At 32.4% G+C, this 24,786-nt stretch overlaps 1 protein-coding gene across 3 annotated transcripts; it reads left to right on the forward strand.

The window, feature by feature from the left end:
* The first annotated feature begins 1,011 nt into the window (after positions 1-1,011).
* On the forward strand, positions 1,012-24,750 carry LOC114187516 (E3 ubiquitin-protein ligase UPL6). 3 transcript variants are annotated; one of them, XR_003605272.2, is made up of 26 exons: positions 1,012-1,592; positions 4,330-4,427; positions 4,577-4,704; positions 6,725-6,836; positions 9,288-9,468; positions 10,957-11,139; positions 11,818-12,000; positions 13,375-13,450; positions 14,306-14,424; positions 14,524-14,825; positions 14,938-15,034; positions 15,368-15,508; positions 16,020-16,103; positions 16,178-16,264; positions 16,425-16,565; positions 16,652-16,777; positions 17,491-17,589; positions 18,101-18,168; positions 19,149-19,215; positions 19,905-20,075; positions 20,390-20,479; positions 22,082-22,162; positions 23,237-23,310; positions 23,399-23,459; positions 23,567-23,656; positions 24,415-24,750. XR_003605272.2 is itself a non-coding variant. In XM_028075782.2 (26 exons), the coding sequence occupies exons 1-26, from the start codon at positions 1,434-1,436 to the stop codon at positions 24,479-24,481; spliced, it is 3,096 nt and encodes a 1,031-aa protein (XP_027931583.2). In that variant the 5' UTR covers positions 1,014-1,433; the 3' UTR covers positions 24,482-24,750. The 3 variants fall into 3 exon arrangements, 2 of the variants coding, with proteins under 2 accessions (XP_027931583.2, XP_027931584.2); XM_028075782.2 differs by having other exon boundaries at positions 1,014-1,592; positions 23,388-23,459; XM_028075783.2 differs by having other exon boundaries at positions 1,015-1,592; positions 13,375-13,441; positions 23,388-23,459.
* The last annotated feature ends 36 nt before the right edge of the window (positions 24,751-24,786 follow it).

The raw sequence follows: 24,786 nt of genomic DNA on the forward strand, positions 1-24,786 counted from the left end.
GTTTGATACATTTTCGTTTCATTGTTAGATGAGATACACATTTGAAACGTCAAATAAATTTAACATAAAATTGATTAAAAGCACTCAATCCACACACACATTTTTAAATATGAGGAACTAAATTGATTCAAGATTTTCAAAAAAAACTAATTCTAATTTTCACTAAAAATTTACAATTCAATTCTCTTAATTTCTTAAATAATTAATTTTAATGATATAATTAAAATATTTTAAACTATTTTTTTTTATCGTGGCAATGGAGAAGAGGAGGGAGGGTGTCATTGTAGTGGTGGTTGTCAACGTGATGAATAATGAAATTGTGTTGCGGAAGAAAAAATATTTGGATTAACACATGTTCAACTTCTAATGATATTAACCTTTAAGAGAAAAATATCTCGTTAACTGTACTTAAAAAATAAAAAAAAAACAAAGATACAAATTAAATTATAAATATAAATATAATAACCAAATTACTAAATAAACTATTTTATTTTAAATCAAGACACAAAATAATTTTATAATAAAAAAATAGTTATAAATATATAGTTTTGTCAACCTATATGTCAGAACAACTTTTTAGAAGAAGGTGATACCTTATCTAAAAGATTAAAATTTAAATAATGAAACAAAACTTATTAATTATGGTTATTATAATTGGATTGTAAGAATACAATTCTTATTTACAATGACAAGAAACAACTCAAAATATTGAAATAAAAAATTTATGTCGACTTCATTGGTTTTTCTTACTCACATCTAATTAAAAATAATCGTAATAATTAGTTTATAAATAATTACAAAAAATAATAATATTTGCGTAAGTGTCGGTCAATTTAATGAAAGTATATTTCTGGTTGCTTTATAAATCTGTCTTATGCTGAATTAAATTATCATATAATAGATAATAAACTCAGGATTATAACATTTAATTTTCTGTAACTATTATTATATTCATAGAAATTAAAATATACACTGAAGTTTTTTTTCGCAACTCGTTTTCTACCATAGTTTGGCATTTGAACCGGTGGTTGCTTGTTCCTTTCCATCAGAACCTTCCTGGCATGTTAACACACTTCACCAAGAAAGTTAAAGAAGATTCGCGTTTGCTTTTATTTTTTTTATTTTCTCTTCGGAGAAGTTTCTGCGTATAAATACAGAATTATTATTCTGTATTGTTATTATTGTTATTATTATTATCTTCTGCCCCCATAATCGAAATCTCCAATTTTCAATTCTCTTTCGAGCTACTACCGCTGTTGTGGTCTCCATTTCTAGGGCTTCGAGTCGTCGTTGAAATCTTTCTCATTGCAGATTTAACTCCGCTTCGCGTGCTTCGGTTGTTCTATTCGCTTCTCTTTCTTTCTTTGTTTCTCATTTTTGAAAATTAGGGCGTGAATTGGGCGAAGCTCGCGTGGAAAGAAAATCGAATAAACATGTTTTTCAGCGGCGATCCGTCTACTCGTAAGCGTGTTGATTTAGGCGGTCGCAGCTCGAAAGAACGGGACAGAAAGAATCTTCTTGAACAAACACGATTAGAGCGGAACCGGCGTTTGTGGTTGCGCCAGCAGAACTCTGCTGCACTCAGGATTCAGGTATGGTTTCTCTATGCAAACAATTGAACTTTATGTTTCTTTGCTTATTCATTTTGCAGCTATTATTGCATTTTAATGCCTTGATTTTGGTAGTGAGTTGGCTGTGGCAATTTCAATTGCTGTTTTTTAAGTCTTAGGTGTGTACTGTCAAGTGTTTGAGATTCTTGAGGGTGTTTTTGAGATGTGATGATGGGTGTTCTGGCTCTCAGCAACCTATGTACGCATAATATCATTAGGAATCAGACATAGTGACTTTAGCTGTTTTGAGTGGTGATGCAAACCTAACTGCTGATTGACTATCATCATTATTATATTTTGATAAAAGGCGTAGGAGAATTTTACGACGACAGAATGCACCAGGAGGAGGATAGGAAGTTCTCCTATAACAATAATGACAAAAATATACAAACATAAATTACTAACATGTGCATATAAGTTCTTTCAACTGTTTGCTTATTGGCGATAACAATTTCCTTTAAATATCTGAGCAGAGGCCGGACAAAAGCCATAAACTCGTTCTCGTTCCATAATTAGATGTAATTGTAATGGAAATAGACTGCATTTTGGACATTCTTATCAGTTAGAGTTACATAACTATTAACGAGCCTCCCCTTAACAACAACACAGTCCAACTGCATTCACTAGAGGAACTAAAGCACTTCACTGCCATAAAATCACAGATTCTCATTCTTCCCATAACTTCTAAACCTGTGATGGAAAGTTGGTCCAAATTGTTCTAAAAATAAATTTTGCCTTAAAATGCAGACATATAGCTAGCTTTTTTCATTTTATATGATATTTAAAAAAAATTCATAGTAAAAGTACTTACTATTATTCAACAAACACACATATGTAAATGATTTATTCATTAAATAGAAAATATTGACACTAAAAACACAATTTAAAACATATCAATCAAAAGTATATTTTTTATATTTCATCTCACTTCATTTAGTAGATTGTTATAAAAATATATCCATTATTTTATGTGGTATTTTATTTTAAATTTATTGAATAAATTATATTTATTGTTTTATTGCATAATTTTAGTATGTTTAGTAATTTAAAGTTAAGTAATAATATAAATATAGTTAGTAATAACATGTGATATTCTTTCCTTTATTTGTACCAAATTTTAGTTTTCTCTTTCTTCATTGAAGGAAAGTGCAAACAACTTCAATGTCAAATAATTTTAATTTTTTTTTTAATAAGTAAGCATGGGTACATTGATTCATGAAATGCAACTACAATACTTCTAGTCAATAGTCATGTTGGATCTGAAAGCTACATGCTCTAGAGGAAGTTAAGTTTTTTGTGTGGTTAGCGGTGCGTGATGATATTGGGCATGAAGAGTGCAAACTCGACAAATGTGCTTGTTCTATGGAAGTCTACCGGATAACAACATTTTTTTTTGTCCCACTTGGTGAGCTCTGTTTCACGGATCACACCATTTTTCTCTATTAAAACAATTTTTTTAGGGATATTGCTTACTGGGAGCTCTCTCTAGATGACTTCCTCTATTGTCCTTTTTTATTTCCCTCTCTTCCTTTCATAGGACTAAAGACCATGCAGTCTAGTTTTTCATCACTTGTTCTTCTCCTGACCTTTTTATGTGCCCAAACCACCTTAATCAATTTTCTATTAATCTTTTGTCAATCAGTCTTACACACATCTCTTCTCTATATAATAACCCCATATGTCTTTCTCCATTTTATGCAATCCTCATGTATCCTTTGTGACATCCTTGTTGATTTCTCCATCCTTTTGTATTATAAACTGATAAACTTGTGGAATGCAGTCTCCCATTTTTCCTACTTAAGCGAATACACTTTGTTTCCAAAGTCTATCTCCAAAGTTCAAGTTTAAAGTTAATGTAGGATTTGCTGAATGTGTGTAAAAACAGTAAAAAAGTTCTCTGTTTATAATGATCAAGAATGCAAAATAAGGAAACAAAATAAAGGGTAATAAGGGATATAATCCCTGATCTTGAGCTATACATATCTCTTTAGAGTATCTAACCATATCTTGAATATTACCCATGCATATTTTTCTAGTTGTAGAGTATCATATCTGTAACATTCCCCCTCTAGCTGGAGTATATATCATGAGTTAAACTTGTAACAGGGTATCATATCTTTAACAGTCCTCTCTTAAATTTCAAATTTGATTATTCCATGTTCTCCTTGGTCAAGTTCCAATGATCATTGAGGAAATAAATCTGTAGTTCTTTCACAGTCACAATGATATGGCATATAAAATGACTGAATCAATTAATTATACATTGCACTGCATACATAATGATATCAACATTGAAGATTTTGCTTACAATAATTTGCCATGCTATTTAACATCTCTCATCTGTACAATCAAAATTTAAATTCAAATTGACCTTATGAACTAGGGTAAATGCCTGTTGAACAATGCCATGCCATCTACTTGCTGTAAGAAAAAGAAGTTTGTGCAATTCTAGATGCATCATTTATTTAAATTTTATTTTGGTCAGTGCTCATCCTTTTTATGGTTCTATGAAATTTGTTTTATAAAATTGTAAAACAATTTTTAGTGTGTGCATCTATGGGAAATAAGCATTTCACATTTCCTAACTTTAAAGCTTAGGCCCCTACAATATGGTTTCATATGTGCTATAAACATCTATTACTGGAAAGATACATTTATGATGAGTGTTAATCTATCTTTCATGAGCGTCTTGCAAATTGTTGACTGATTCTTGCTACAGAAATGCTTCAGAGGAAGAAAAGTTGTCAGAACAGAACAGTCTAAATTACGAGAGAAATTTCTTAGCATCTATGGGGAGAACTGTCAGAATTTAGACAGGTGAAATTCGATTGTTTACTCTGAATTGTTGCATGACATCTATTTGCTTCCTTTCACTCAGTTTCTCTAAAAGTTATTTATTTATTTAGTGTAGTCTGACCCAAACTCTGCGTTAAAACTAAAGTTAATGCCACTTTATTTGCATTCAGGAATGCTTTTGGTCCAGATTCTGATTTCCTCCGTCAGTTCCTCTATTTCTTTAATGCAGAAAATATTGATGATTTTTTAATTCTTGTGCAAATTTGCCGATTGCTTCAACAGTTTGTTCAAGAGAGTGGTAATTTTTAATCAGCGTTCCTTTTGTCATGATATTGTTTTTATTTCATAATGTACATTTTATTAGGTTTTTAGCAAGATTCTGCAAGCTGGAATGTTTATTTCTTTTACATTTAGTCCTTCAACCACCCGAAAAATATCTGTTTAACTGACAATGCAAACCAAGCCCTGTCTGACTGAGTGGAGTCAATTATATGAGCTTAGCAACCAATGCCATTAACCACGATGAACAACCTGTATTTTAATAAAACAATTTATAGCAAGGTCTCTTTTAGTAGCTTCTCTGATAATTATGTGTTTATCTTCGACCCTTTGGATTGGATTATCTTTCATTTGCCAATATATGCGCAGCACATTATAAGTGTCATTTTTTTATCTTCATTCTATATATATGTGTGTGTGTGTGTGTGTGGTTGGGGTGGGGGGGAGATTATCAGGTCACAAAAGTACCATATTTGGCTATGATTGTTTCGTTACCGATTATGGGTCTTTGCTTCGTACCTATTGCTTCCTACACCATCCGAAAATTCATTATATACCATTCCAACCTTTTGTTTATAACAGGGGCTGTGCAACTCCATATCCTGCACTTAGAATTATTATTTATCATTTGAATAAGGGTTTTGGAATGTTCTGCCCTTGGATGAGAAATGTGTCTCCACTGCCAACAACTCTTCCTTTGCTGTTGAAACTGGGGAGAATGTATTTCGGAGCCTTCATTCTTGAATATTTCAAGAGTATTCATTTTAGAATGGGAGAGAATGCATTCCAGAACCCTCGTTTTGGAATGCTAAAATATTGTTCCTGATTGCATGTTTTGAAGTTGTGCTTTTATTACTTTCTCAAATGTCCATTGCAGTATAGTTTTTATACATGCACTTTTTTCTTCCCCTTTTGTGAACATCCCACTAAGATTTATATTACTACTAATCATCACAAGATAATATAAACATATAAGTAATATTCATATTACACTTTAAAATCTCTTAAATAAACTTTCATTCACATAGGGAATTATAAATATATACATATTTTAAGAAAAGAAATCAAACAAAATAGAAATTCTTTTCCCTCTCTAGAAGTTATTTCTGTTGAGATACAAAAAATGGTAATTCATGTCTTAAATCTCACATACATGTGCATATCAAAACCATATATGCATATTTCCACAATTCATGCATATAATTGAGCAATCCTTTTTAAATAAGACCATCTTGAACCAATTTGACCCACCTGCAACATTCTACATTTTTGCTACCATAACATCAACATATTATATTACAACTCATTTAGAGTTTCAAACACAAACTATACAAATTAACCAATTTTTATCGCTTTCAGCAATTCAATATCTCATTCATATAATACATTACTAACTGATAATGTATATCAAGAACATCAACTATATTTCAAACTTAGAATCATCATCAGAATTTCTGAAAATAATCATCACACATACTATCCATATCAAAACTCAAGGCTTTGAATATCATCCAACAATACCCATTCCCTACACAAAAATCAAAAAACATTGTGACGAAGTCACATCCATAGTCCAAATCATCTACTCTATGGTGCTATCAAATTATGACTAGCTTCACTTACATTTTCAACTTGTTTAACTGAGCTTATGCTCCCAACTTCGCTACTGTTACAGCATGGTAAAATTTACACATAAAATACTCTGATCAACAATCTAGTCATATCATCACACTCCTGGACTAAGAGAGATTTATCTTTGCCTCATAAACCTCATATGCAAAGTCCTAACCCAAGGCATGCAACCCTTCCCACAAAACCATCTCAAGGAAAAAAGAGAGAAGATAAACTTACTAAAAAATGACTTTTGATCATTCTTTATTTTTTCTGTGTGCTGCTGATCTAATATATTTGAATCTTTGTCTCGTTAGAACAAAATCAGTTTTTAGTTTGATGATATCTGCCTCTGCATCCTTGCTGTTTCTGCAAGTTTTAGTGTTGGGAATGGAGCTTAATGTGTACGATTAAAATGTATGCAACAGGGGATGTCGTCCAACTTTTTGCTGCTGAGGACTACTTGTCCAGGTGTGCTTTGGTGAACTATCGAGTGAAGCAATTTGTATATACTTGTATTCGTGCTGTACATCATAATAGGTTGGTTTTATTTGTTTTAAATTCATTAACTTTTGGGCCTTTGGCTTTTCTAAATTTTCTTCCTGGTTGCTATTTTCATTTTAGTTTATTGTTTTTTTTGCGTTGGATTCTAAGTTTCATGTTACTGTTAAACAATACTACCACCTTATATCCTTTTATTAGAAGAAATAAGCAACTAATTGATTAACATCAATTAAAATAGCAAGTTATGTAGTTTTAATATTAGTTAATAATGTCGTAAATTTAAATTTTATTTAAAAAATAACCAGAGAATTAAATGGTTTAAGTGTTGATTATATTTATCTGCACTACTTGTAATTCAAGGCATAACTTTTCTTTAATGAGTATATCTTATGTGGTTAATAGACCAATTAATGCATCCAGTTTTATGGGCAATAAATTAAGTTAAGGGTATAATATTTAATTCATATAATCAGGACAAAAAACATTTGCACCCATTTCCTGTAGAGAGGACTGGGGATAGTATTAGTTTGTTTCTTCTGTTTCATTTGTGATATTTTTTACGAGGTCAGTAAATTAAAGTCAGAAGAAATGGTTATATATATATATATATATATATATATATATATTTGTTTTGGTTATGAATAATTTCGAAATGGTTTTTTGTTTAGACTGGACCTGTATTCCTGAGTTTTTTTGCTTACTTCGATTAGAACGCTGTTAGAAGTGGTGGCTGAATGGTGAATATGAATTTGAAATGGGCTGTAGAGGATCTTGTCAATACTTTGTGCTTTTTACTTTTATTTGATTGGCTTGTGTTAAAGACTTAATACTCATGTTCCTTCTCCTTATACCCTAAGCTTTTGGGGGAGTTAGTTAATGACATGGTATCAAGGTCTCTGATCATCAATCTGTCCTTGCACCTTTTGTCCATAATAAGTTTATTTCAAGAACAAATGACAAATGCACATAATTAAGTGGGTTTGTGCATTTATCGTGGTTCAAGCCCAAATGAATGGCTCATATGAGAGGGAAACCTTTTTTTCATCAATAACTTTGCTTTTGGGAGAGTTTGTTTTATTAGTGAGAAAATGGAGACTGTTTGATGGGTTGGAGTACTTTTTTGGAGAGTTTGAATGCAAGTTTCTACTGCTGTTTTTCAGTTGATTCTCAAATTCTCTAACCATTTTTTTTTATAATATATAATTTATTAAAGATAGCAGAGAAAAAACAGAGGTAGGGGAAGGATAAAAAATCTCCAAGGAAGTAAAAGACGGTAAAGGACTAAAGACAGTTAATGTAGATAAAAACGCACCATGTTTGGCTCAGACCATACAAACCTGAGATCAGAACTTATAGAAATCATTTGAAGATCACTATTAGGGGTCTGTAAACACCGCCCTATCCACTTACATATATAAAGGCATTGATATTCCCCCTGACCCCTGGATGAAGGATGTGGTGCACACTGCTATTAGATTTTGTCCCCTTTCCTTATTTTCTTAAAAGAGAAATATTATTAAGCTGTGGGGTGTGCAGACAAAGACCACATGAAGCGTTTTATATCAAACATGTCTTTCACGCCTTTGCCTTAAAGCAGGGGCAACACATTGATCGTCTCTACCTTGTGTTGTGATATATGTTTATTTAGAAAAGTGGGAACATCAAAGAATTGAACTCTAGACCATGTAATCACATAGTCTGGGATCCAAGATGTCTAGGCAAGTGAAACTTCCAAGAATTTGACCTTTTTAAGGACCCTGGATCAATTAGTTTTTATAAATTCCTTTCAACGTTGTTTCTCAATAACTAAAACTTTTCATATCTGTAACAATTTCTATTATATGCTTTCTCGATTTTCTCTTGTGTCTAATTTTTAAATACATATGGTTAAACTATAGGAAAGAGAGAGTTACTGAGCTGAAACTGTGTTTTTTAGATAACACAAATGCTTTTTTATATATTGAGAAAATGAAATCAACAATACAATAAATAGAGGAAATTTGATATCCTTTAATAAGAAAGATACGATAGAAGAATAATAAAAATATTTCTTATATTACATATATAGTGTAGATATTATTAATTATAGAGAATCTACTACTTTTTCTATTATTACAGCACCTAAAATCTAATAAGATTTTGATTATAATGTATCATGTATACAGGTTATGGTGGATAATAAATTTAAGTGAGGCTCTGGTTTGGTTTTTTCTTGTTCCACTATTACTTCTGTAATAAGTTCGTGTTTTCATTGACCTTTTAAAAGGAAGACTCATTTTGGCATGGATTTTGATGTTGCTGTATATTTTATTTTGAAGAATACTTTAAAACCTTGGGTTCATGTTTTGATCACATGGAACTTTTGTATATCTACTACTTGTTCCTTTGTTTTTCTTGGGTACATGAAATTTCACATATATAATATACATTGGTAGGTAGGGATTGATTTTTGTGTTATCATACTTATATGGTATTTTTTCTGCACAGGTATTACTTGAAGGATCAGCTTTTATTAACTTTGAAGGAATCTAATACATCGGCTATTCCTTTGTTGGAAGTCTTAGTATTGTTGATAGATCCCAAACTGCCATGGAGCTGTAAAATAGTATCAAGTCTGTCTAAAAACAGTGCATTTAGTCTACTTAGAGAGATTATTCTTACAGGAAAGGTAACATTGCAATTCTTTTTTTTTTTTTTTTTTTTTATTTGTTGGCACCCTAGAGAATCATCCCCATCTAATGCTATATTAAGGTCAAAGAACAAGTTTGGACATTCTGGTTAACATATTTATATTAACTATCATTGTACATCATCTTTTAATTTTCTTAATCGATAATCATCAATATGTAAATATGTTCACCGTAGTATTAGGAACCAAGAATTGAAAAGAGAAAGAAAAGAAAGGTTTTTTATTGAATACAATAAAAGAACAAAAATAAGAGAGCACTGTCTCCTTCAAGGGATCCTCCTTCACAAAGAGCTAAAGCTCAAACTACAATAATTCACTTCTCTTCCCCTTTCCTCTCCTTCTTTCCTATTTATATCTAACTAACACCTCGAGTAACTAACTCATGGATATTCTAACTATCTTAACTAATTTCTTCTTTGTGTATCATAACATGTAGTGTATATTGTAATGCTTCCTATCTTTATATTGTGTGTGGGAGCATTTTTATCCTGGATACTGGTCTCATTTGAAGTTTTCTTGATGTCTAAGGAAAAATCTTTTTTTAATAATAAACAACTAATGTCACTGTTTTGAATTTGAAGATGTGTTCCTTCAATGTTATAATGCAGTGTTTATTTTGGACTTGACCTGACATGTGATTGATTTGACTCAAACGTCCACGGTTTTATCTAAGAAAGATGATATACATGGATTTCTGGGAGAAATTAGGGATTTCAATTTTGTCCAACCTGATTATGGTTAGTGCAGGTTGACGATTTTCCAAACTGATCAAACCCATAATTTAACAAAAATACATATCACTGATTTTAAAAACAAGTTCTATGCAAATGCGGGAAAATGATTAAATTTATCTTATTACTTTTAATTTGTAAACAAATTTCAGAATTCTGTTATTAGTTACTTTTAATAGGTGGGAGTGGTGCGTATATAATTAAAACATGTTAGAGGTGAAGATAAAAGGAAGCTGCAATGAGTAGACGTACTGTCTAGAAGTACAGAGTAGAAACTGATTGAGTCATCTTCTAGAAGCTGAACGGCGGATAACATTTTATTTTCTAATGGCTGGGACTTAGCAAGGGCAATAGTGTAGTTTATTTATGGATTAAGTTCATTATTGTTACAAAAAAGCTTCCTTGTGCTGTAGAGGCAATACTGTCCTTCATTGGACCGTCAAATTCAGAGTGCTCTTGTATTCAGATCAAAGCTTGTTTTATATTATTAGTGGAAGTTATTAATCTGTATGAAGAAACTTCCATGCTGTGTATTGCATATGTTTGCGTTATTGTCCTTTGTGTGTTATTAATTTGAGGAATTCTGAGCTTGTGGGTCAAATGTACCAGTTGAATCTTATATTCCATCCATGTCATAATTCTAATCAGACTGCTTCTGGTTTTGTTATTTTGTATGATATTTATGTTATACTATGCTTTACTTGAACCCATAAACTACCTAAATGATCTACTGCAGGATAATGCTGAAAATTGTATTTACAGTGAAAAAGGATCATCATTGGAGCGTGTGCTTACTGTTGTAACATGCCACATTGGTCAGAAGCCATGTATCTGTTCACCTACTGATCCAGTATATAGCTTCTCATCACAGATCCTTTCAATTCCTTTCTTGTGGCATGTTTTTCCAAACTTAAAACAGGTATTCATTGTACTAACATATTTAATTGGCATCCTTTTCTCTGTTTAAGATGAGGTTCAAGAGAGGTGTTTTTCATCAAAGATGTTTATTTGTTCTGTAAATATATGGCAGAACTAAAATCCAGATTGATGAAGTAGTGTTCAAAGTATCTAATCATTTAACATAGAAAGCATGTATGATGGTGATGAAATTCTTAGAAATCACTGAAAGAAATTTTCCTCAGTAATTTTAAACTCCTTTAAAATTCATTTTGTTTCTCCCTGCTGAAATACAGAAAATTAATACATTCCAAATTCTCTTTGTGCTGATGGATCTTTATTGTGAAATTTACCAATATAGAATATAATCCTGTTAACCAAAACTGAAGGAAAAGGTCAACATGCCATTCATAATTCAAGTAAAAGGACCACGTCGAAAAAAAATAAGAGAATCTTTATATTATGTGTTTTGGGCCTCTGTATGCTACTTAAATAATCTGGGGGATTTGGGGACCTCCTGAACTGATTAAAAATGAAATTATCCTTATCTTTTTTTGCTTATGTCTTTGTCTTTTCAAATCTCCTGCTTTCATGCTGAATTTTCCTTGGCATGTTGGATAACGTTCTACATCTATTTTTTTCTACTTGCTTTCACCTTGAAAAGTCTTGTGAGAAGTTGGATTATTTTTTTTCTACTTAGGTATTTGCAAAACAGGGCCTGGGCCAACATTACGTTCATCAGATGGCAACATGGTTACCAAATCTGATGAATTCTCTTCCTAATGATATATCAGATGAATTTCCTACCTATGCCTGTCTTCTTGGAAATATATTAGAAACTGGTGGAATTGCTTTGTCTCGACCTGACTGTTCATTTGATATGGTAAGGAGAGTACAATTGCCATTTGTTATTGTTATTCTAATTTTTAATTTTACATTGCTTTGTATATCTCAGAAAATGGAATTTATGTCTAACTGAACCTCAAAATTGGCTTGTAAGGTGAGATATATAGTCACCTATGTACTATAATTTGGTCATGTCTATATTTGATATAAGATCTCTAACACATATCCTTACATTGAAAGCTAGACATTTTGAATGCCCGATTAAATATTTGTGTGCGACTAGATATTTGTAGGTAGTCCGGTCGCTAGTTGTCTATTAATTTATGGTATGAGTTTTGATTTGATTGGCTATACGAGATATGATATTTTTTCCTGGAAATTTATAGTTGTGGTGCATATTTTGCTCTTGGGCCTTGAACACTTTTATTCCATTTGAATGAAATATGGAGACTTTAGGTAAATCATAAGCATAGAAAAGTTGAATAATCTTAATGCATTATAAGCAATATTCGATGTTTAATATAATTGAATATCTTAATGCATTATAAGCAACCTTCGTGGTTGAATGAACTTAAAATTGTTTGCTTTAAATAACAGAAAGTAACCTCTGATTGGTGAGTCGATGTGCCTTATTAGGTATATACATACTAGTGACTACTAAGTACAAAGCTCATATTTTAACGCATTAAACCATGTATATTGTGTAAAAATTAAAGGTCCTAATATTTCAGTGTAAGCATAAAATAGCAAATTCTAAACAGATATATGTGGTCAAGATATACTGGTAGGTGAAAATAAGTAAATTTATTAAATATATATTCACTAGCCTTCTTTTGAAACATCATTTCTTTCAAATTCAATTTGAAATTATTTATTGAGACTTTTTCTTTATTTTTGCTAGTTGGCAAGATTTTCATTGTATTATAAATGGTAAGACATTTAATTTGCAGCCAAAGGAGCTAATGTAATGCATTAGAAAACAATTACAATGAAGACACGTGATTTGTAATCAATATATTCGAAATCTTAATAATTTGATTCTGCTTTAGCACCTGACTTATATAAATGTAAAACTTCTTTGTAATACAAAATTTTGGAAATTACGCAGAAAAGCAATTTTTCTTGTTTAGGATGAAGGAGGAAGCACTGACAGATTGAAGAACATTTACGGGCTTTGTGGATTAGGGCCATAAGGCTATGCATTCATCTACCATTACGTTTAAACTTTTAACTACTTCATCTCATTCTGCACAAAACTTTATCATTAGATATGATTGTGAAAGTGTATGTTTAATTTTTTGTTTTTGATGGGGGGATAGGGTTGGTGGTTGAAGATTTTCAGTTTTAACAAGAATGAAGTTTGAAAGTTTGTCTTAAAACCTAAGTTGATTTGTGTTTGTTTTGTATGCAGGCCGTAGACCTTGCTTCTGTTACTACATTTTTGCTGGAATCATATCCATCTCCTACAAGATCTGATGGTAGGGAGAGTATGATTTCTGATCAGACATTCAAACTTTTCTTATTAAAGATATTATTCTTGTTTTAAATTTTTTTGAAAAACATCACCTTTCTTGTCCTTAAAAGAAGGAGGAATATATTTTTAATTTAGAGAATATTTCTGAATCTTTTGTTGATTATCATAATGTACAATTACATCTATATATATAAGGAGACTAATTAGGCAATAACCTAACCCTTATCAAGGACGGATCACCTTTCCCTTCTCTTTATAAACAATCCTCAATATATACACATACACTAACGTTAGGAAGAAAGAAGGCAATTACATTTCAGGCGACAATATTAAAAAGGCCAAAAGAAGAAATAAAGAGTCAACCCCAGGTGTCTGAAGAATTTAATTAAGTAGTCTATAATTTTTTTTGTGGTATTAGTTATAAAATGAACTTAAAACAAATAACAACCATAGGAAAAAAATTGACAGAAGCCAATAATACAGTTCTATCGCATTTATATTGCAATTTGTCATGACCCGACAAACAAAGCTTAAGTTATTATTACGTGAAAGGACATGAATGGTTTTATATTATTTCTAACACCATAACATCACAGCCTAGTTTTACCTGCAAACACTGAGTGTATAATTAAAAACTGCACAAAAGTGGAAGGACACTTTTTTAGAACCCCAAACAAAGTAATCTATCATAGAGAAGTTAACTTACAATGCAAAAATAAGTGTGCAACTGTTTCTATGTTAAATTTGAACACAACTCTGAAGCCTGGTTACTATATTTAATCATAATTATTAAATTTATCATTTTTTGTATATGGGAGATGGTTCTCTCTTTACCATTTGATTTTAAGCTGTGAAGTGTTAATTTCAGATTCTAAAATTGCTGATGATGAAATGACTGGCGAAGATGAGGTCATGGAAGTAGTTTTGGATGGGAAATTGAATCAACAAATTTCTAATGCCATTGATACTCGCTTCCTTCTGCAACTGGTATACCATTTTCCAAATGATTTCCGTATCAAATGTCAAAAAAATTTCTTAACCATTTATTTCGAAAAATTGATGAATTGTGTTTTTTGTCACATGCAGACAACTATATTATTTAGAGATTTTTCATCTGCAAATGGTTCAGATCGCGAGCCAGAGGACAGGGAGGTTGCAGCTGTTGGCGCCGTTTGTGGATTTTTACATGTAATCTTCAACACATTGCCACTTGAAAAGATTATGACTGTACTTGCCTACAGAACTGAACTTGTTCCTATACTTTGGAATTTTATGAAACGTTGCCATGAGAACAAAAAATGGTCATCTTTGTCTGAACGGTTATCATACCTGTCCGGCGATGCACCAGGTTGGCTGTTGCCACTTTCTGTATTCTGTCCTGTTTACAAGTAAGCATCTTGTATACTGTTCACTTTTTTATTACATGCTTTTATTAATGCATGAATTGTAGATTCTGCACACTTTGAGTGTTTCCTTTAATCATAACCTGTCTTTTATCAGGCATATGCTCATGATAGTTGATAATGAGGAGTATTATGAGCAAGAGAAACCACTATCACTGAAGGATATTAAAAGCCTTATCACTCTGCTAAGGCAGGTAATGTTATGGCATGGAATGCCTGTTTTAGTGAGACAAGTTGTTGAGAGTTCAGAGATTGAAATCTGTAGTCCCAGGAAAGGGGGAATTCACTCACATATTTATAGTGAAAAAATAAAATCTTTCTGGCTCTCTAATCAAGACCTAAACAATGATGTATACTAATGTGTACACGCATCAGAGTTCCAAGAATTGGACTATGCTACATTTTGGAAAATAGGTGGTCATGACTAGAAATGTCAAAAGGATCCCTAAAGTTTTAGTGCAGTGCCCCTGACAAATGTAACCTGCTTTGCGGTAGCAACTAATTTTTGAAGTTTGTCGTTTCTGCAGGCTCTGTGGCAGTTATTGTGGGTGAATCATACAACGTCTGCCAATTCGGTAAAATCTGGTCCAGTCAGCACAGCAGTTAAAAAGCAGTTCGAAGCTATTCAACAGAGGGTTAGCATTGTAGTTTCTGAGCTTCTGTCCCAGGTATAACAATGTTTTATGTTTCCACACTGTTGAACTTGGAAGATGTCATGATAGTATGATTAGTTTTTCAAGGGCATCACTTGATACTTTGCATTATAATGGGTTTATACATACGTGGCTTCTATAGTGCTATTCTATTATTATTTCTAGGGAGTTTCAGAGCAATTGGACGCCTTACATTGTAATCGGTTTCATGTTTCTTTTTCCACTTTGAAGGATATAGAATATTTTCTGTAGTGGTGCTGTAATTCGTTTTTCACTAATAAATAATATTACCTCTGGTCCCTTTTTATAAAAAAAATTATATATCATTGGTTTCTTATACAAAAGAATGGAAATATATTTTCTTCTATTAATTACAAGGAATTTTAGAGGTTATCCATACTCTTGTATACTTATTCAAATTACAATTTCTTTGATACCTCTGTCCTATAAGGGAATCTGCAACTACTAATAACCTTTTGGATCTGAAGGTTCTTTTATCTTCCTAATTTACCTTTTTCCCCCACAGCTGCAAGATTGGAACAACAGAAGACAGTTTACATCACCCAGTGACTTTCATGCTGATGGGGTGAATGACTACTTTATCTCTCAGGTATTTCCTATACAATTGATATTTAGGGTTTATATGTGCAGAAACATGATTTGTTGTGCAAATTTTTTCTGCAGGCCGTTATAGAAAATACACGAGCAAATGAAATTTTGAAGCAGGCTCCTTTCTTGATACCATTTACTAGCAGGGCTAAAATTTTCACTGTAAGAATCTCACTAAGTTCTGATGTGATTCAGATAGGGGTTATTTTTATATTACAGAATTTCAGTGGATGATAATGAGCAACTTTGGAGTTTCAGCTTATCATAATATGTTACCTGAGTATTTCATAAACTAGCTTTTGTCTATTTGTTGTTTCATCAGTCTCAACTAGCTGCTGCTAGGCAGAGACAGGGATCTCAGGCTGTTTTTACTAGAAACCGGTTCAAAATACGTCGGAATCATATTTTGGAAGATGCCTACAATCAAATGAGCCAGCTGTCAGAAGATGACCTTCGAGGACTGGTAAGGCCTATGCTAATGTTTACTAATCATTTCCTCCCTGGTCTTCAGGAGAGAACTTGTAAGTCATCCTTCATTGTAATTTTCAGATTCGTGTGGCTTTTGTTAATGAATTTGGAGTTGAAGAGGCAGGAATAGATGGAGGTGGAATATTCAAAGATTTCATGGAGAACATCACACGTGCTGCATTCGATGTGCAATATGGATTATTTAAGGTCATATGGATATTATCTACTGTTTGTGTTTCATGTTTCTTAACGTACAACAACAGTCAGATATAAAATGATTTTTGTGTTTCACCCGATAGCTTAAGCTTCGGGAAGAGTGTGTTTATGTCATAGCCTCCGTTAACTCAGACCCTTCTAAATTAAAGTTGAATTTTAGCACAAGGTAGGCTTGTACATCATATTTATTCTTGCTTTAGTTCTAAAGGGTTCTTGAGTGGGAGGGGATGTTAAATATAAAACTCTTCATGTTCTTTTGCCTGACAAACCTTTTGGGATAAGCTGGTTCATTGCAAAACTATTCTCATATAGACTATGTTTTGAGTAGAATTGGATCTGGATAGTGTGTTAGCATTTTCATTTCAACATAGTAGCCAAACTTGAGCAGCAAATTCAACTTTTACATATTGTTGCAGTGGTGTGGCTGGTTTGGGGTGTATGGGTGAAGTGTGAAAGACAAGAATTGTAGTGAATAAACTTTGCAGTTCTTTGTTGAATTTTGAAAATATAAGTGCTATGATGCCTAGTAACAACGACCAACTGTTTGTAATGTGTCATCGAAAATATTTGAAAAAAAAAAAGCTTTTGAGTTTTGTAATCTTTGATTTGACATTGCTTCAGCTAGACACCTTCCTTGATAGTCCTTATATTCTTACTTTGATTTATTGGTTTATGTCTGAATTTCTGAACATCATTATATCCAGGAGACAGCAGATCACCTGCTTTATCCTAATCCTGGATCAGGAATGATACATGAACAACATCTCCAATTTTTCCATTTTCTTGGTACTCTTCTTGCAAAGGTATGTTTCTGTCCATTTTCCTCTGTCTTTTAATAAGGTGTATCAAGACATCCTATATTTTCTAAAAAGTGGCCAAAATAATCCAATCCTTACATGATTTACGGAATCCTACTTTTCAATCCTTTTTATATATGAAATCAGAGGCTATGCAGCCTTAGTATTTGGCTACCTGTAGTAGTATAGCCCTGTAAACTTCACTCTTCAGATGTCAAGTTCCTAGGTGCAAGATGGGTGTTTTAAGATTTCCAATAGTGTATAGTACGAACAAGGCCAAAATACTCCATATAATATCTGGTTATTTTCCTTCCTTGATATAATTTTTTGGGGTTTAGTTTGGATCAAGCAATCTGGTATAAGTTGCATAGTGATTGAATATTCTTAGTGGGTCATTCATTGGTCTGTATCAATTATTAGTTTGTATGCGTTCTTTTCCTTGTGTGTTTGCATTCTTTTCCTATATTGATTTTGCTTGATTAGAACAACACTTCACGCTTACAAAATACTTTTGCAGGCTATGTTTGAAGGGATTCTGGTTGATTTACCATTTGCTACTTTCTTTTTGAGCAAATTGAAACAAAAGTAAGACTGGGCTATATTGGTTTTGTTTGCTTCAGTTATTATTTACTCTATTTAAATTTAGATTGTGCAATGCTCAAATCTTGAGTTTCCATGCATTTGTTCAGTTGCTTACAACTGCTTTATGTTGATGTTTTGTGATTCACAAATAACACGCCTTAATGTAATGCGTAGCTGGATGTGAATGTATTTATTTCTTGAAATGAATGGGCCTATGTGCACTTCCTATAGAAATGACTGAAAGATGATTAAGATTTAATGACGAGAAAACTGTAGCCCAAGGTAAATATCTTAGCTTCAGTTCTTAGGATTAATTATTGATTAAAGTATGTATGCTTTCCCTCTAAACAAACTGATTCTAGATATTAATAAGCTTTAATAGCCAATTGGTGTTTACTTTCTTGATAATCATGAGAAGTTCATTGACTACTTCCATTACCAATACACTAGCCTAAATAAACTCTTAGGATTTAGCCTATCAATAGGTTTAAGTCCTAAAGGGAACTAACAAACATGTTGTCTTGGTTCGTTTAGATTAGGTTGTATTTCTCCTCTAGTGTCGTTGATTTCCACTAGTTATTAAGGATTAATAGACAAGTATAGATCTACTGTTCTAATTTGTTTTATACTATCTTGTTAATCGGAGAGAACCATGTTTGCACAACCAACGAAATAGTAATTTGGAAAATTTAAATGCTCAATAAAGAGAGATAGAGAATGATTGGACCTCATCATTCTGTAAAAGAGTTTAGTTACTCATGGAAGCCATAATTTTTGGATTTGTCGCGTACTTGGGGAGGGGATTTCTTTCATGTATAAAAAAAAACAAGAAAAATTACACGAACCAATAAAGCCATGCACAAATTACTAAGTAAAATGCCTGTACTAGGAATGAGAAATTATGCCTAATTTGTGATGCATTTGTTCGATGAGAGGAAGCTATATTGCTGCTTTCTTATGCATTTATTTTCTGGTTGTATCAGGCACAACTATCTAAATGACTTGCCTTCCCTGGATCCAGAATTATATCGTCATCTTATTTTTCTTAAGGTAACGGCTCATCTCTGGCTTTCATTTCCTGGGATCTATTTCATTCTTGCGAAAACTCTGGAATTAATTTATGTAATGCTAGTTTTCACTGAACTGTACAAGGTTTCTTGCAAATAAACTAACAGCTTAAGCTCGTATCCAAGCTATAAAAAGCTAATAGAACTATATATAGGTTGACTTGTTTTTTTCATGAACACTCACGTTTTTATGGCCCTGTGTTGAATTGATATGCACTACAAAAATTTCAATGTTAAAAGCAAATGTTGTCAAATTCTACTTGCATTGTTGGAGTGAAAGAGAGGGAGGGGGGGTTAAGATCAAATCTAACAATTGAACATTCATATAAACATATTGTCATGCTTGCATATGTATGATCAAACAACTTAAAATCAACATTGGAGTGGACGGGATATCACCATGAATCTTATACATTACAATATGATCAAACAACTGAAAATAAACATTGGAATGGACGGGGGGTATCAGCATGAATCTTATATGAATGTAACTAATCCTACCATATATATATATATATGATATCCTGCCCCAAAATACAAAATATATTTTAAGACTATGTTGTCCTTGGATTAGAACTATTGGTGGGGAGTTTGTAACATAAGTGATTTTAGAGGAAAGCCTTGATTTTCTCAGTGAGTGTGTCAATCTTTTCCCTCTTTTTTGATTAACAGCATTATGAGGGTGACATTTCGGAGTTGGAACTATATTTTGTTATAGTAAACAACGAATACGGAGAGCAAACAGAAGAGGAGCTGCTTCCAGGGGGAAAGAACATCCGTGTTACTAATGAGAACGTCATTACTTTTATTCATCTTGTAGCCAATCACCGCTTGAATTTTCAGGTAGAGTACCTACTTTGAATAAAGTTCTCAATTAACAGCACTCATGTAAGAGAAGAAATAAATGGAGAGGTGAAATCAATTTTTGCATGCTAAACTTTTAATATGATATCTTCTCTAAAAGTTGAGTGCATAATATGATTTTAGCTTTTCAGTTTATGGGAAATTTTTATTCATTTGACCTCTCTTTCTTGTACTTGAAGTGTTTGTAGAAAAAATTTAACCAAACAAGGCTTAATTTTTTATTTGATTTAAAATGCATCTAAGGGTGACTGTATTTATGTGTCAAATATATTAAAAATAACTATCTTTTTCAGATACGTCAACAAAGTTCTCATTTCCTGAGAGGATTTCAGCAACTTATTCAGAAGGATTGGATTGATATGTTCAATGAGCATGAACTTCAGGTTTCCTTCTATCTTGACTGACTTTTAGGCCTCTAAAGCTAATACCTTTTCATTTGAATTCCTGTTCTTGCATGGTGATCTTATGGGTCTGATCAACAATTGCGTGTTTATCATTTTCTCCTACACGCCATAGTTTACACTTGCCATTGCTAGATGGCCATGCACTCAGCTTATTTTTGTCTCTAGCTACAAATTATGTTTCTAATGATCGATAATTATAAGGTGAAAAGTAGGCTTTGATTTGACTTTGTTAGATTTGCTTCTATGCTTTTACCTTCTTAGAAAGTTACTTTAAGTCTAATTTAACTATATAAATCAGTTTTCCAATTGAGGTTTGTTCCTGGTTATATACTATAATTTGGTCATATTTCTTGTTGATGTGAGATTTTCAATACACTCTTAGACCAAAGACTGACATCACGAGTGTAGGATTCAATATTTGTCTGTGGTCCAATATATACAACCCACTTTGCTCCTTAGAAATTAAAATGGTCTTCCTCGTGTCAATGTTTTCAAATACACAATAAGGAAAGAAAAAAAGTTACTGAACAATTTTAGTTTTTTGTAGTCTTTTCTGAGCTTTGTATAGAAAGAAGGCTATTGGTTAGTTTTGGTACATGTAAAACATCCTTTAATACAATAGATGATTTCAAAGTTATATTCCTGGATTCACACATGGGCACATTATCACCATTTGCAACTGGAATTTGTTCTATGATTATTTCGACAGGCAAATTGAAGAGCTTAGGAAAATGAGTCATGTGATTAGTTGCTCCTAAATGAACAATCCAAACACCCTAATACAAAGGGCCAATAGCGTTGAACGTGCTCTTACCTTTCATGGGTAGGGTATATAGAAGTTTAGCTCAAACTTTCACTGAATTAACATGGATTTCTACTTTGCTCACTGAAATGCAAGTTTCATTTACTAACAATAGCTTTTGAGAGAGACTTCTGTGAAAGAAGGTTCCCTAGGACCAACGTCATTGAAGATTGGTGATCAACGGATCGAGATGTGAGAGGGTGTTGTCTTTAGACCGACCTCTCTGTAAGAAGTTGGGATTGAGGAGATGGTACACGTGTATAGCTTAGATATGTAAAGTTGATTATTTTAGGTGGAAAAATATTTAGAGAAGATACATTAGTTATTATTTAGGAAAATTTTCTAGCTATTCAGGGGAGTATTTTAGTTGTTATTTATTAGATTATCTATATCTATAATATTTGTAACCGATTTATCTCCTATAAATAAGAATGTTACTCCTATGGTCAAGAGACGAATTATTTTTGCCCAAGTAAATCACTAGCTAAGGTTAAAATATTTCACTCTTTTTGTCTTCGGTCTAAGGTTATCATATACTCTTTGACTGGAACAGTAACCAATAGCCATAGTTTTTTGTGAACATGTTACTGAAAGGCTTGGACTTTTAGAATACTTATTTGTTGATAAACATCAATAGTTTTCTGAAATTTTTTATACATATTGTTTGACTGCCAATTTCTGGATTCAGTTTTCTACTCATTCAAGTTTTCCTCTAAAATCTGTAATTTGTCTCGATGTAATTTCGTACTCAACTTGCTTCACACTATTGTTTTCCATAGCTTTTGATATCAGGGTCACTTGACAGCTTGGATGTTGATGATTTGCGGCAGCATACGAACTATGCAGGAGGCTATCATAGTGTAAGCTTTCTGGTATTTATGTGAGGATTTAGTCAGTAATCCAAAAGAAAGAAACATTTAAATGATACACTAACTGAAAAACTTCCCGAGATTGTTCTTTTGCTTACTTTTTTTTTTCTATAATTAATTGTTGGATTTTGAAGGTAGATAAGATTGAGATTATAGAAACTTTGAGTTTTGTTGCTGTATAAATCAATCACGGAGTTACTCAGCCTAGGAAACAGTACCCATGTAAGGCCTGTATGAATAAATCTGTCTATAAACATTTAATAAAAAAAGAAAATAAAGAAGGAAAAATGAAAAGGATAAAAAAAAAACTCCGTAAGTTTATACATATGTTAATTTGTAGAAGTTTCGTGTCAAATACTCATTTTTATTTCGTTATTCTTTTTCCTAACTATAAACGTCCATGGAGAAACATATCCAAAGAAACCCTTAATTTATGAAGTGAGCACATAAAATATGGTTCGCCAAATTCCTTCCCATTTCCACTCAAGTAACTGAATCCTAAATCAGCTCCTTTAAATTCAACAATCTCATTAACTGTGGAGCTTTTATTTTTACATTTTAACTCTGTAAGGTGAGTACTTTCCGTTGTAACAATACTTTTGGAGTTCTGATGAGCATTCAACATTGGATCAAATTTGATTCTCATTAGGGACTTTGGTCAAACAAAGGAATAATTTCCGTGGAAGTATGTAGTCTTTTCAACCTTTTAACATTTGAGCATAGCATTTGGTTGGTGCATAGTGATCTGATTTTTTAAGGGCAGCTCTTGCTAAACCAATTACTGGATCTGCTTATGTTGTCATCTTGTGGTTGCTGTTGCACGGGAACTTCCTCCAACTTGGTTTTCTGTTTCCTCCACGTTGGAGGATAGCTTGCGCTCTCCTGATGTTTAATTTCTATATAAAAGGGATTTTTGCTGATCTAGTAGCTTATGTTTTTTTACCTTTTCCATCTATTTAGGGTAAATACCAATAGTCTAAATGTCATTTAGCATTTGAACCATTTTGCCTTATCAGTTTTTTTTTTTTATACTTGTGAATTCTGACTTGTGTTTTCTTCTGATAGGAACATTATGTTATTGAAATGTTCTGGGAAGTTCTCAAAGGCTTGTCATTAGAAAACAAGAAAAACTTTTTGAAGTAAGATGTACTCCGTAATAACATTTATTTGCTCTTTTATGACATGTTTGTGAGATAAAAATTTATTAGCTTTACAGGTTTGTGACAGGTTGCTCTCGGGGACCATTGCTTGGATTCCGATATCTTGAACCTTTGTTTTGCATACAAAGGTATGCTTTGATTGTATTACTATTTGCTCCCATCCATTTCTACCAGAGCTGGTATATTTTACAGACAAAAGGGTCATATTGGAATTGTTTGATGTCTCTTATTATAGGGCCGGTGGTAATGCTTCGGAGGAAGCTCTTGACCGATTACCGACATCAGCCACCTGTATGAATTTATTAAAGCTTCCACCTTATAAAAGGTTCGTTATAGTACTGCTTGTCTTTTCTGTTTGAAATGTGTACATTAAAATTTGTTTGTCTCTACCGTTGTAGAGTGGTTAGAAAATTAAAGATGTTAGAATTAATAATACTGACATAAGTAAGGAGAAATTTCGCTTTGTCAATTTATACCGGTGAGTATGTGTAGAGAGAAAGAGAGAGAAATTAGATTGGAAACACAAATTAATCGAGATAATCTGATTCTCTCGATTCGACATTACACCGTCTTGTTGACACATAAGTGTGCACAAGATATCACGGAAGACTAATGATTGTAGTGTTGTGGAAATATTGAAATATTATCTTTAGCAGATTTAAAAATTTGAAAACCTTTTTAGCTGATCTGAAACCTTATTAGGTGGTTATTGGATATTAACTCATTAAATAGGATGTTTTTTGTTAATGTCCTTAAATGTTTGTGATTTTGGATATCAGTCGTTTCGTTATATTAGAACTTCTCTATAATAATTGTCCATGCTAATTTAAGTCAAACATTGTTCACGCTCGAGGGAGGACAGATCTCTGGTTTATGATTTCAATTTGAGCATTGTCATTTCCCTCCATTTTTTTCCATCGTTACGACTATGAAAACTAAGTTTTTGAGCTACGTTGTCAATATTGATGGATTTTTGCTTGTTCTTGATTCTCGAAAAGTAGTTTGGATTTATTTTAACTGGTGTACTTTTATCTTTTTGATGTTTTTTATGTGGCAAACTTACTCATTCATTGTTCAATGCAGTAAAGAGCAACTGGAAACCAAATTATTGTATGCCATAAATGCTGACGCTGGGTTTGATTTGAGTTAAAAGGAGGCACCGCAATTTACCGCATCATTTCTTTTCCGCCGAATTAGAGGTTCAGTAGTATTTTTGACTAGAATATCTGAGGTAATGTGTCACTAAGGATAGGAATGCCATGTACATAATATTCATTTTCGTCGTCTCTGTCAATTTGTCCTTAAATGTAAATATATTTGGCAAAAAATAATTACGGTGGGATATTGTTTTGTATCACTAAAGACGTATGGAATTAAAATATTCAGGAGCAAACTTAACTTACAATTGATATTATCAAACATGGCATTGTGTACGATCATACATATATAATGCAT

The sequence above is a fragment of the Vigna unguiculata genome, chromosome 6 (assembly GCF_037176805.1).
Source record: "Vigna unguiculata cultivar grain cowpea cultivar isolate G323 ecotype 2 chromosome 6, ASM3717680v1, whole genome shotgun sequence".
NCBI lineage: Eukaryota > Viridiplantae > Streptophyta > Magnoliopsida > Fabales > Fabaceae > Vigna > Vigna unguiculata.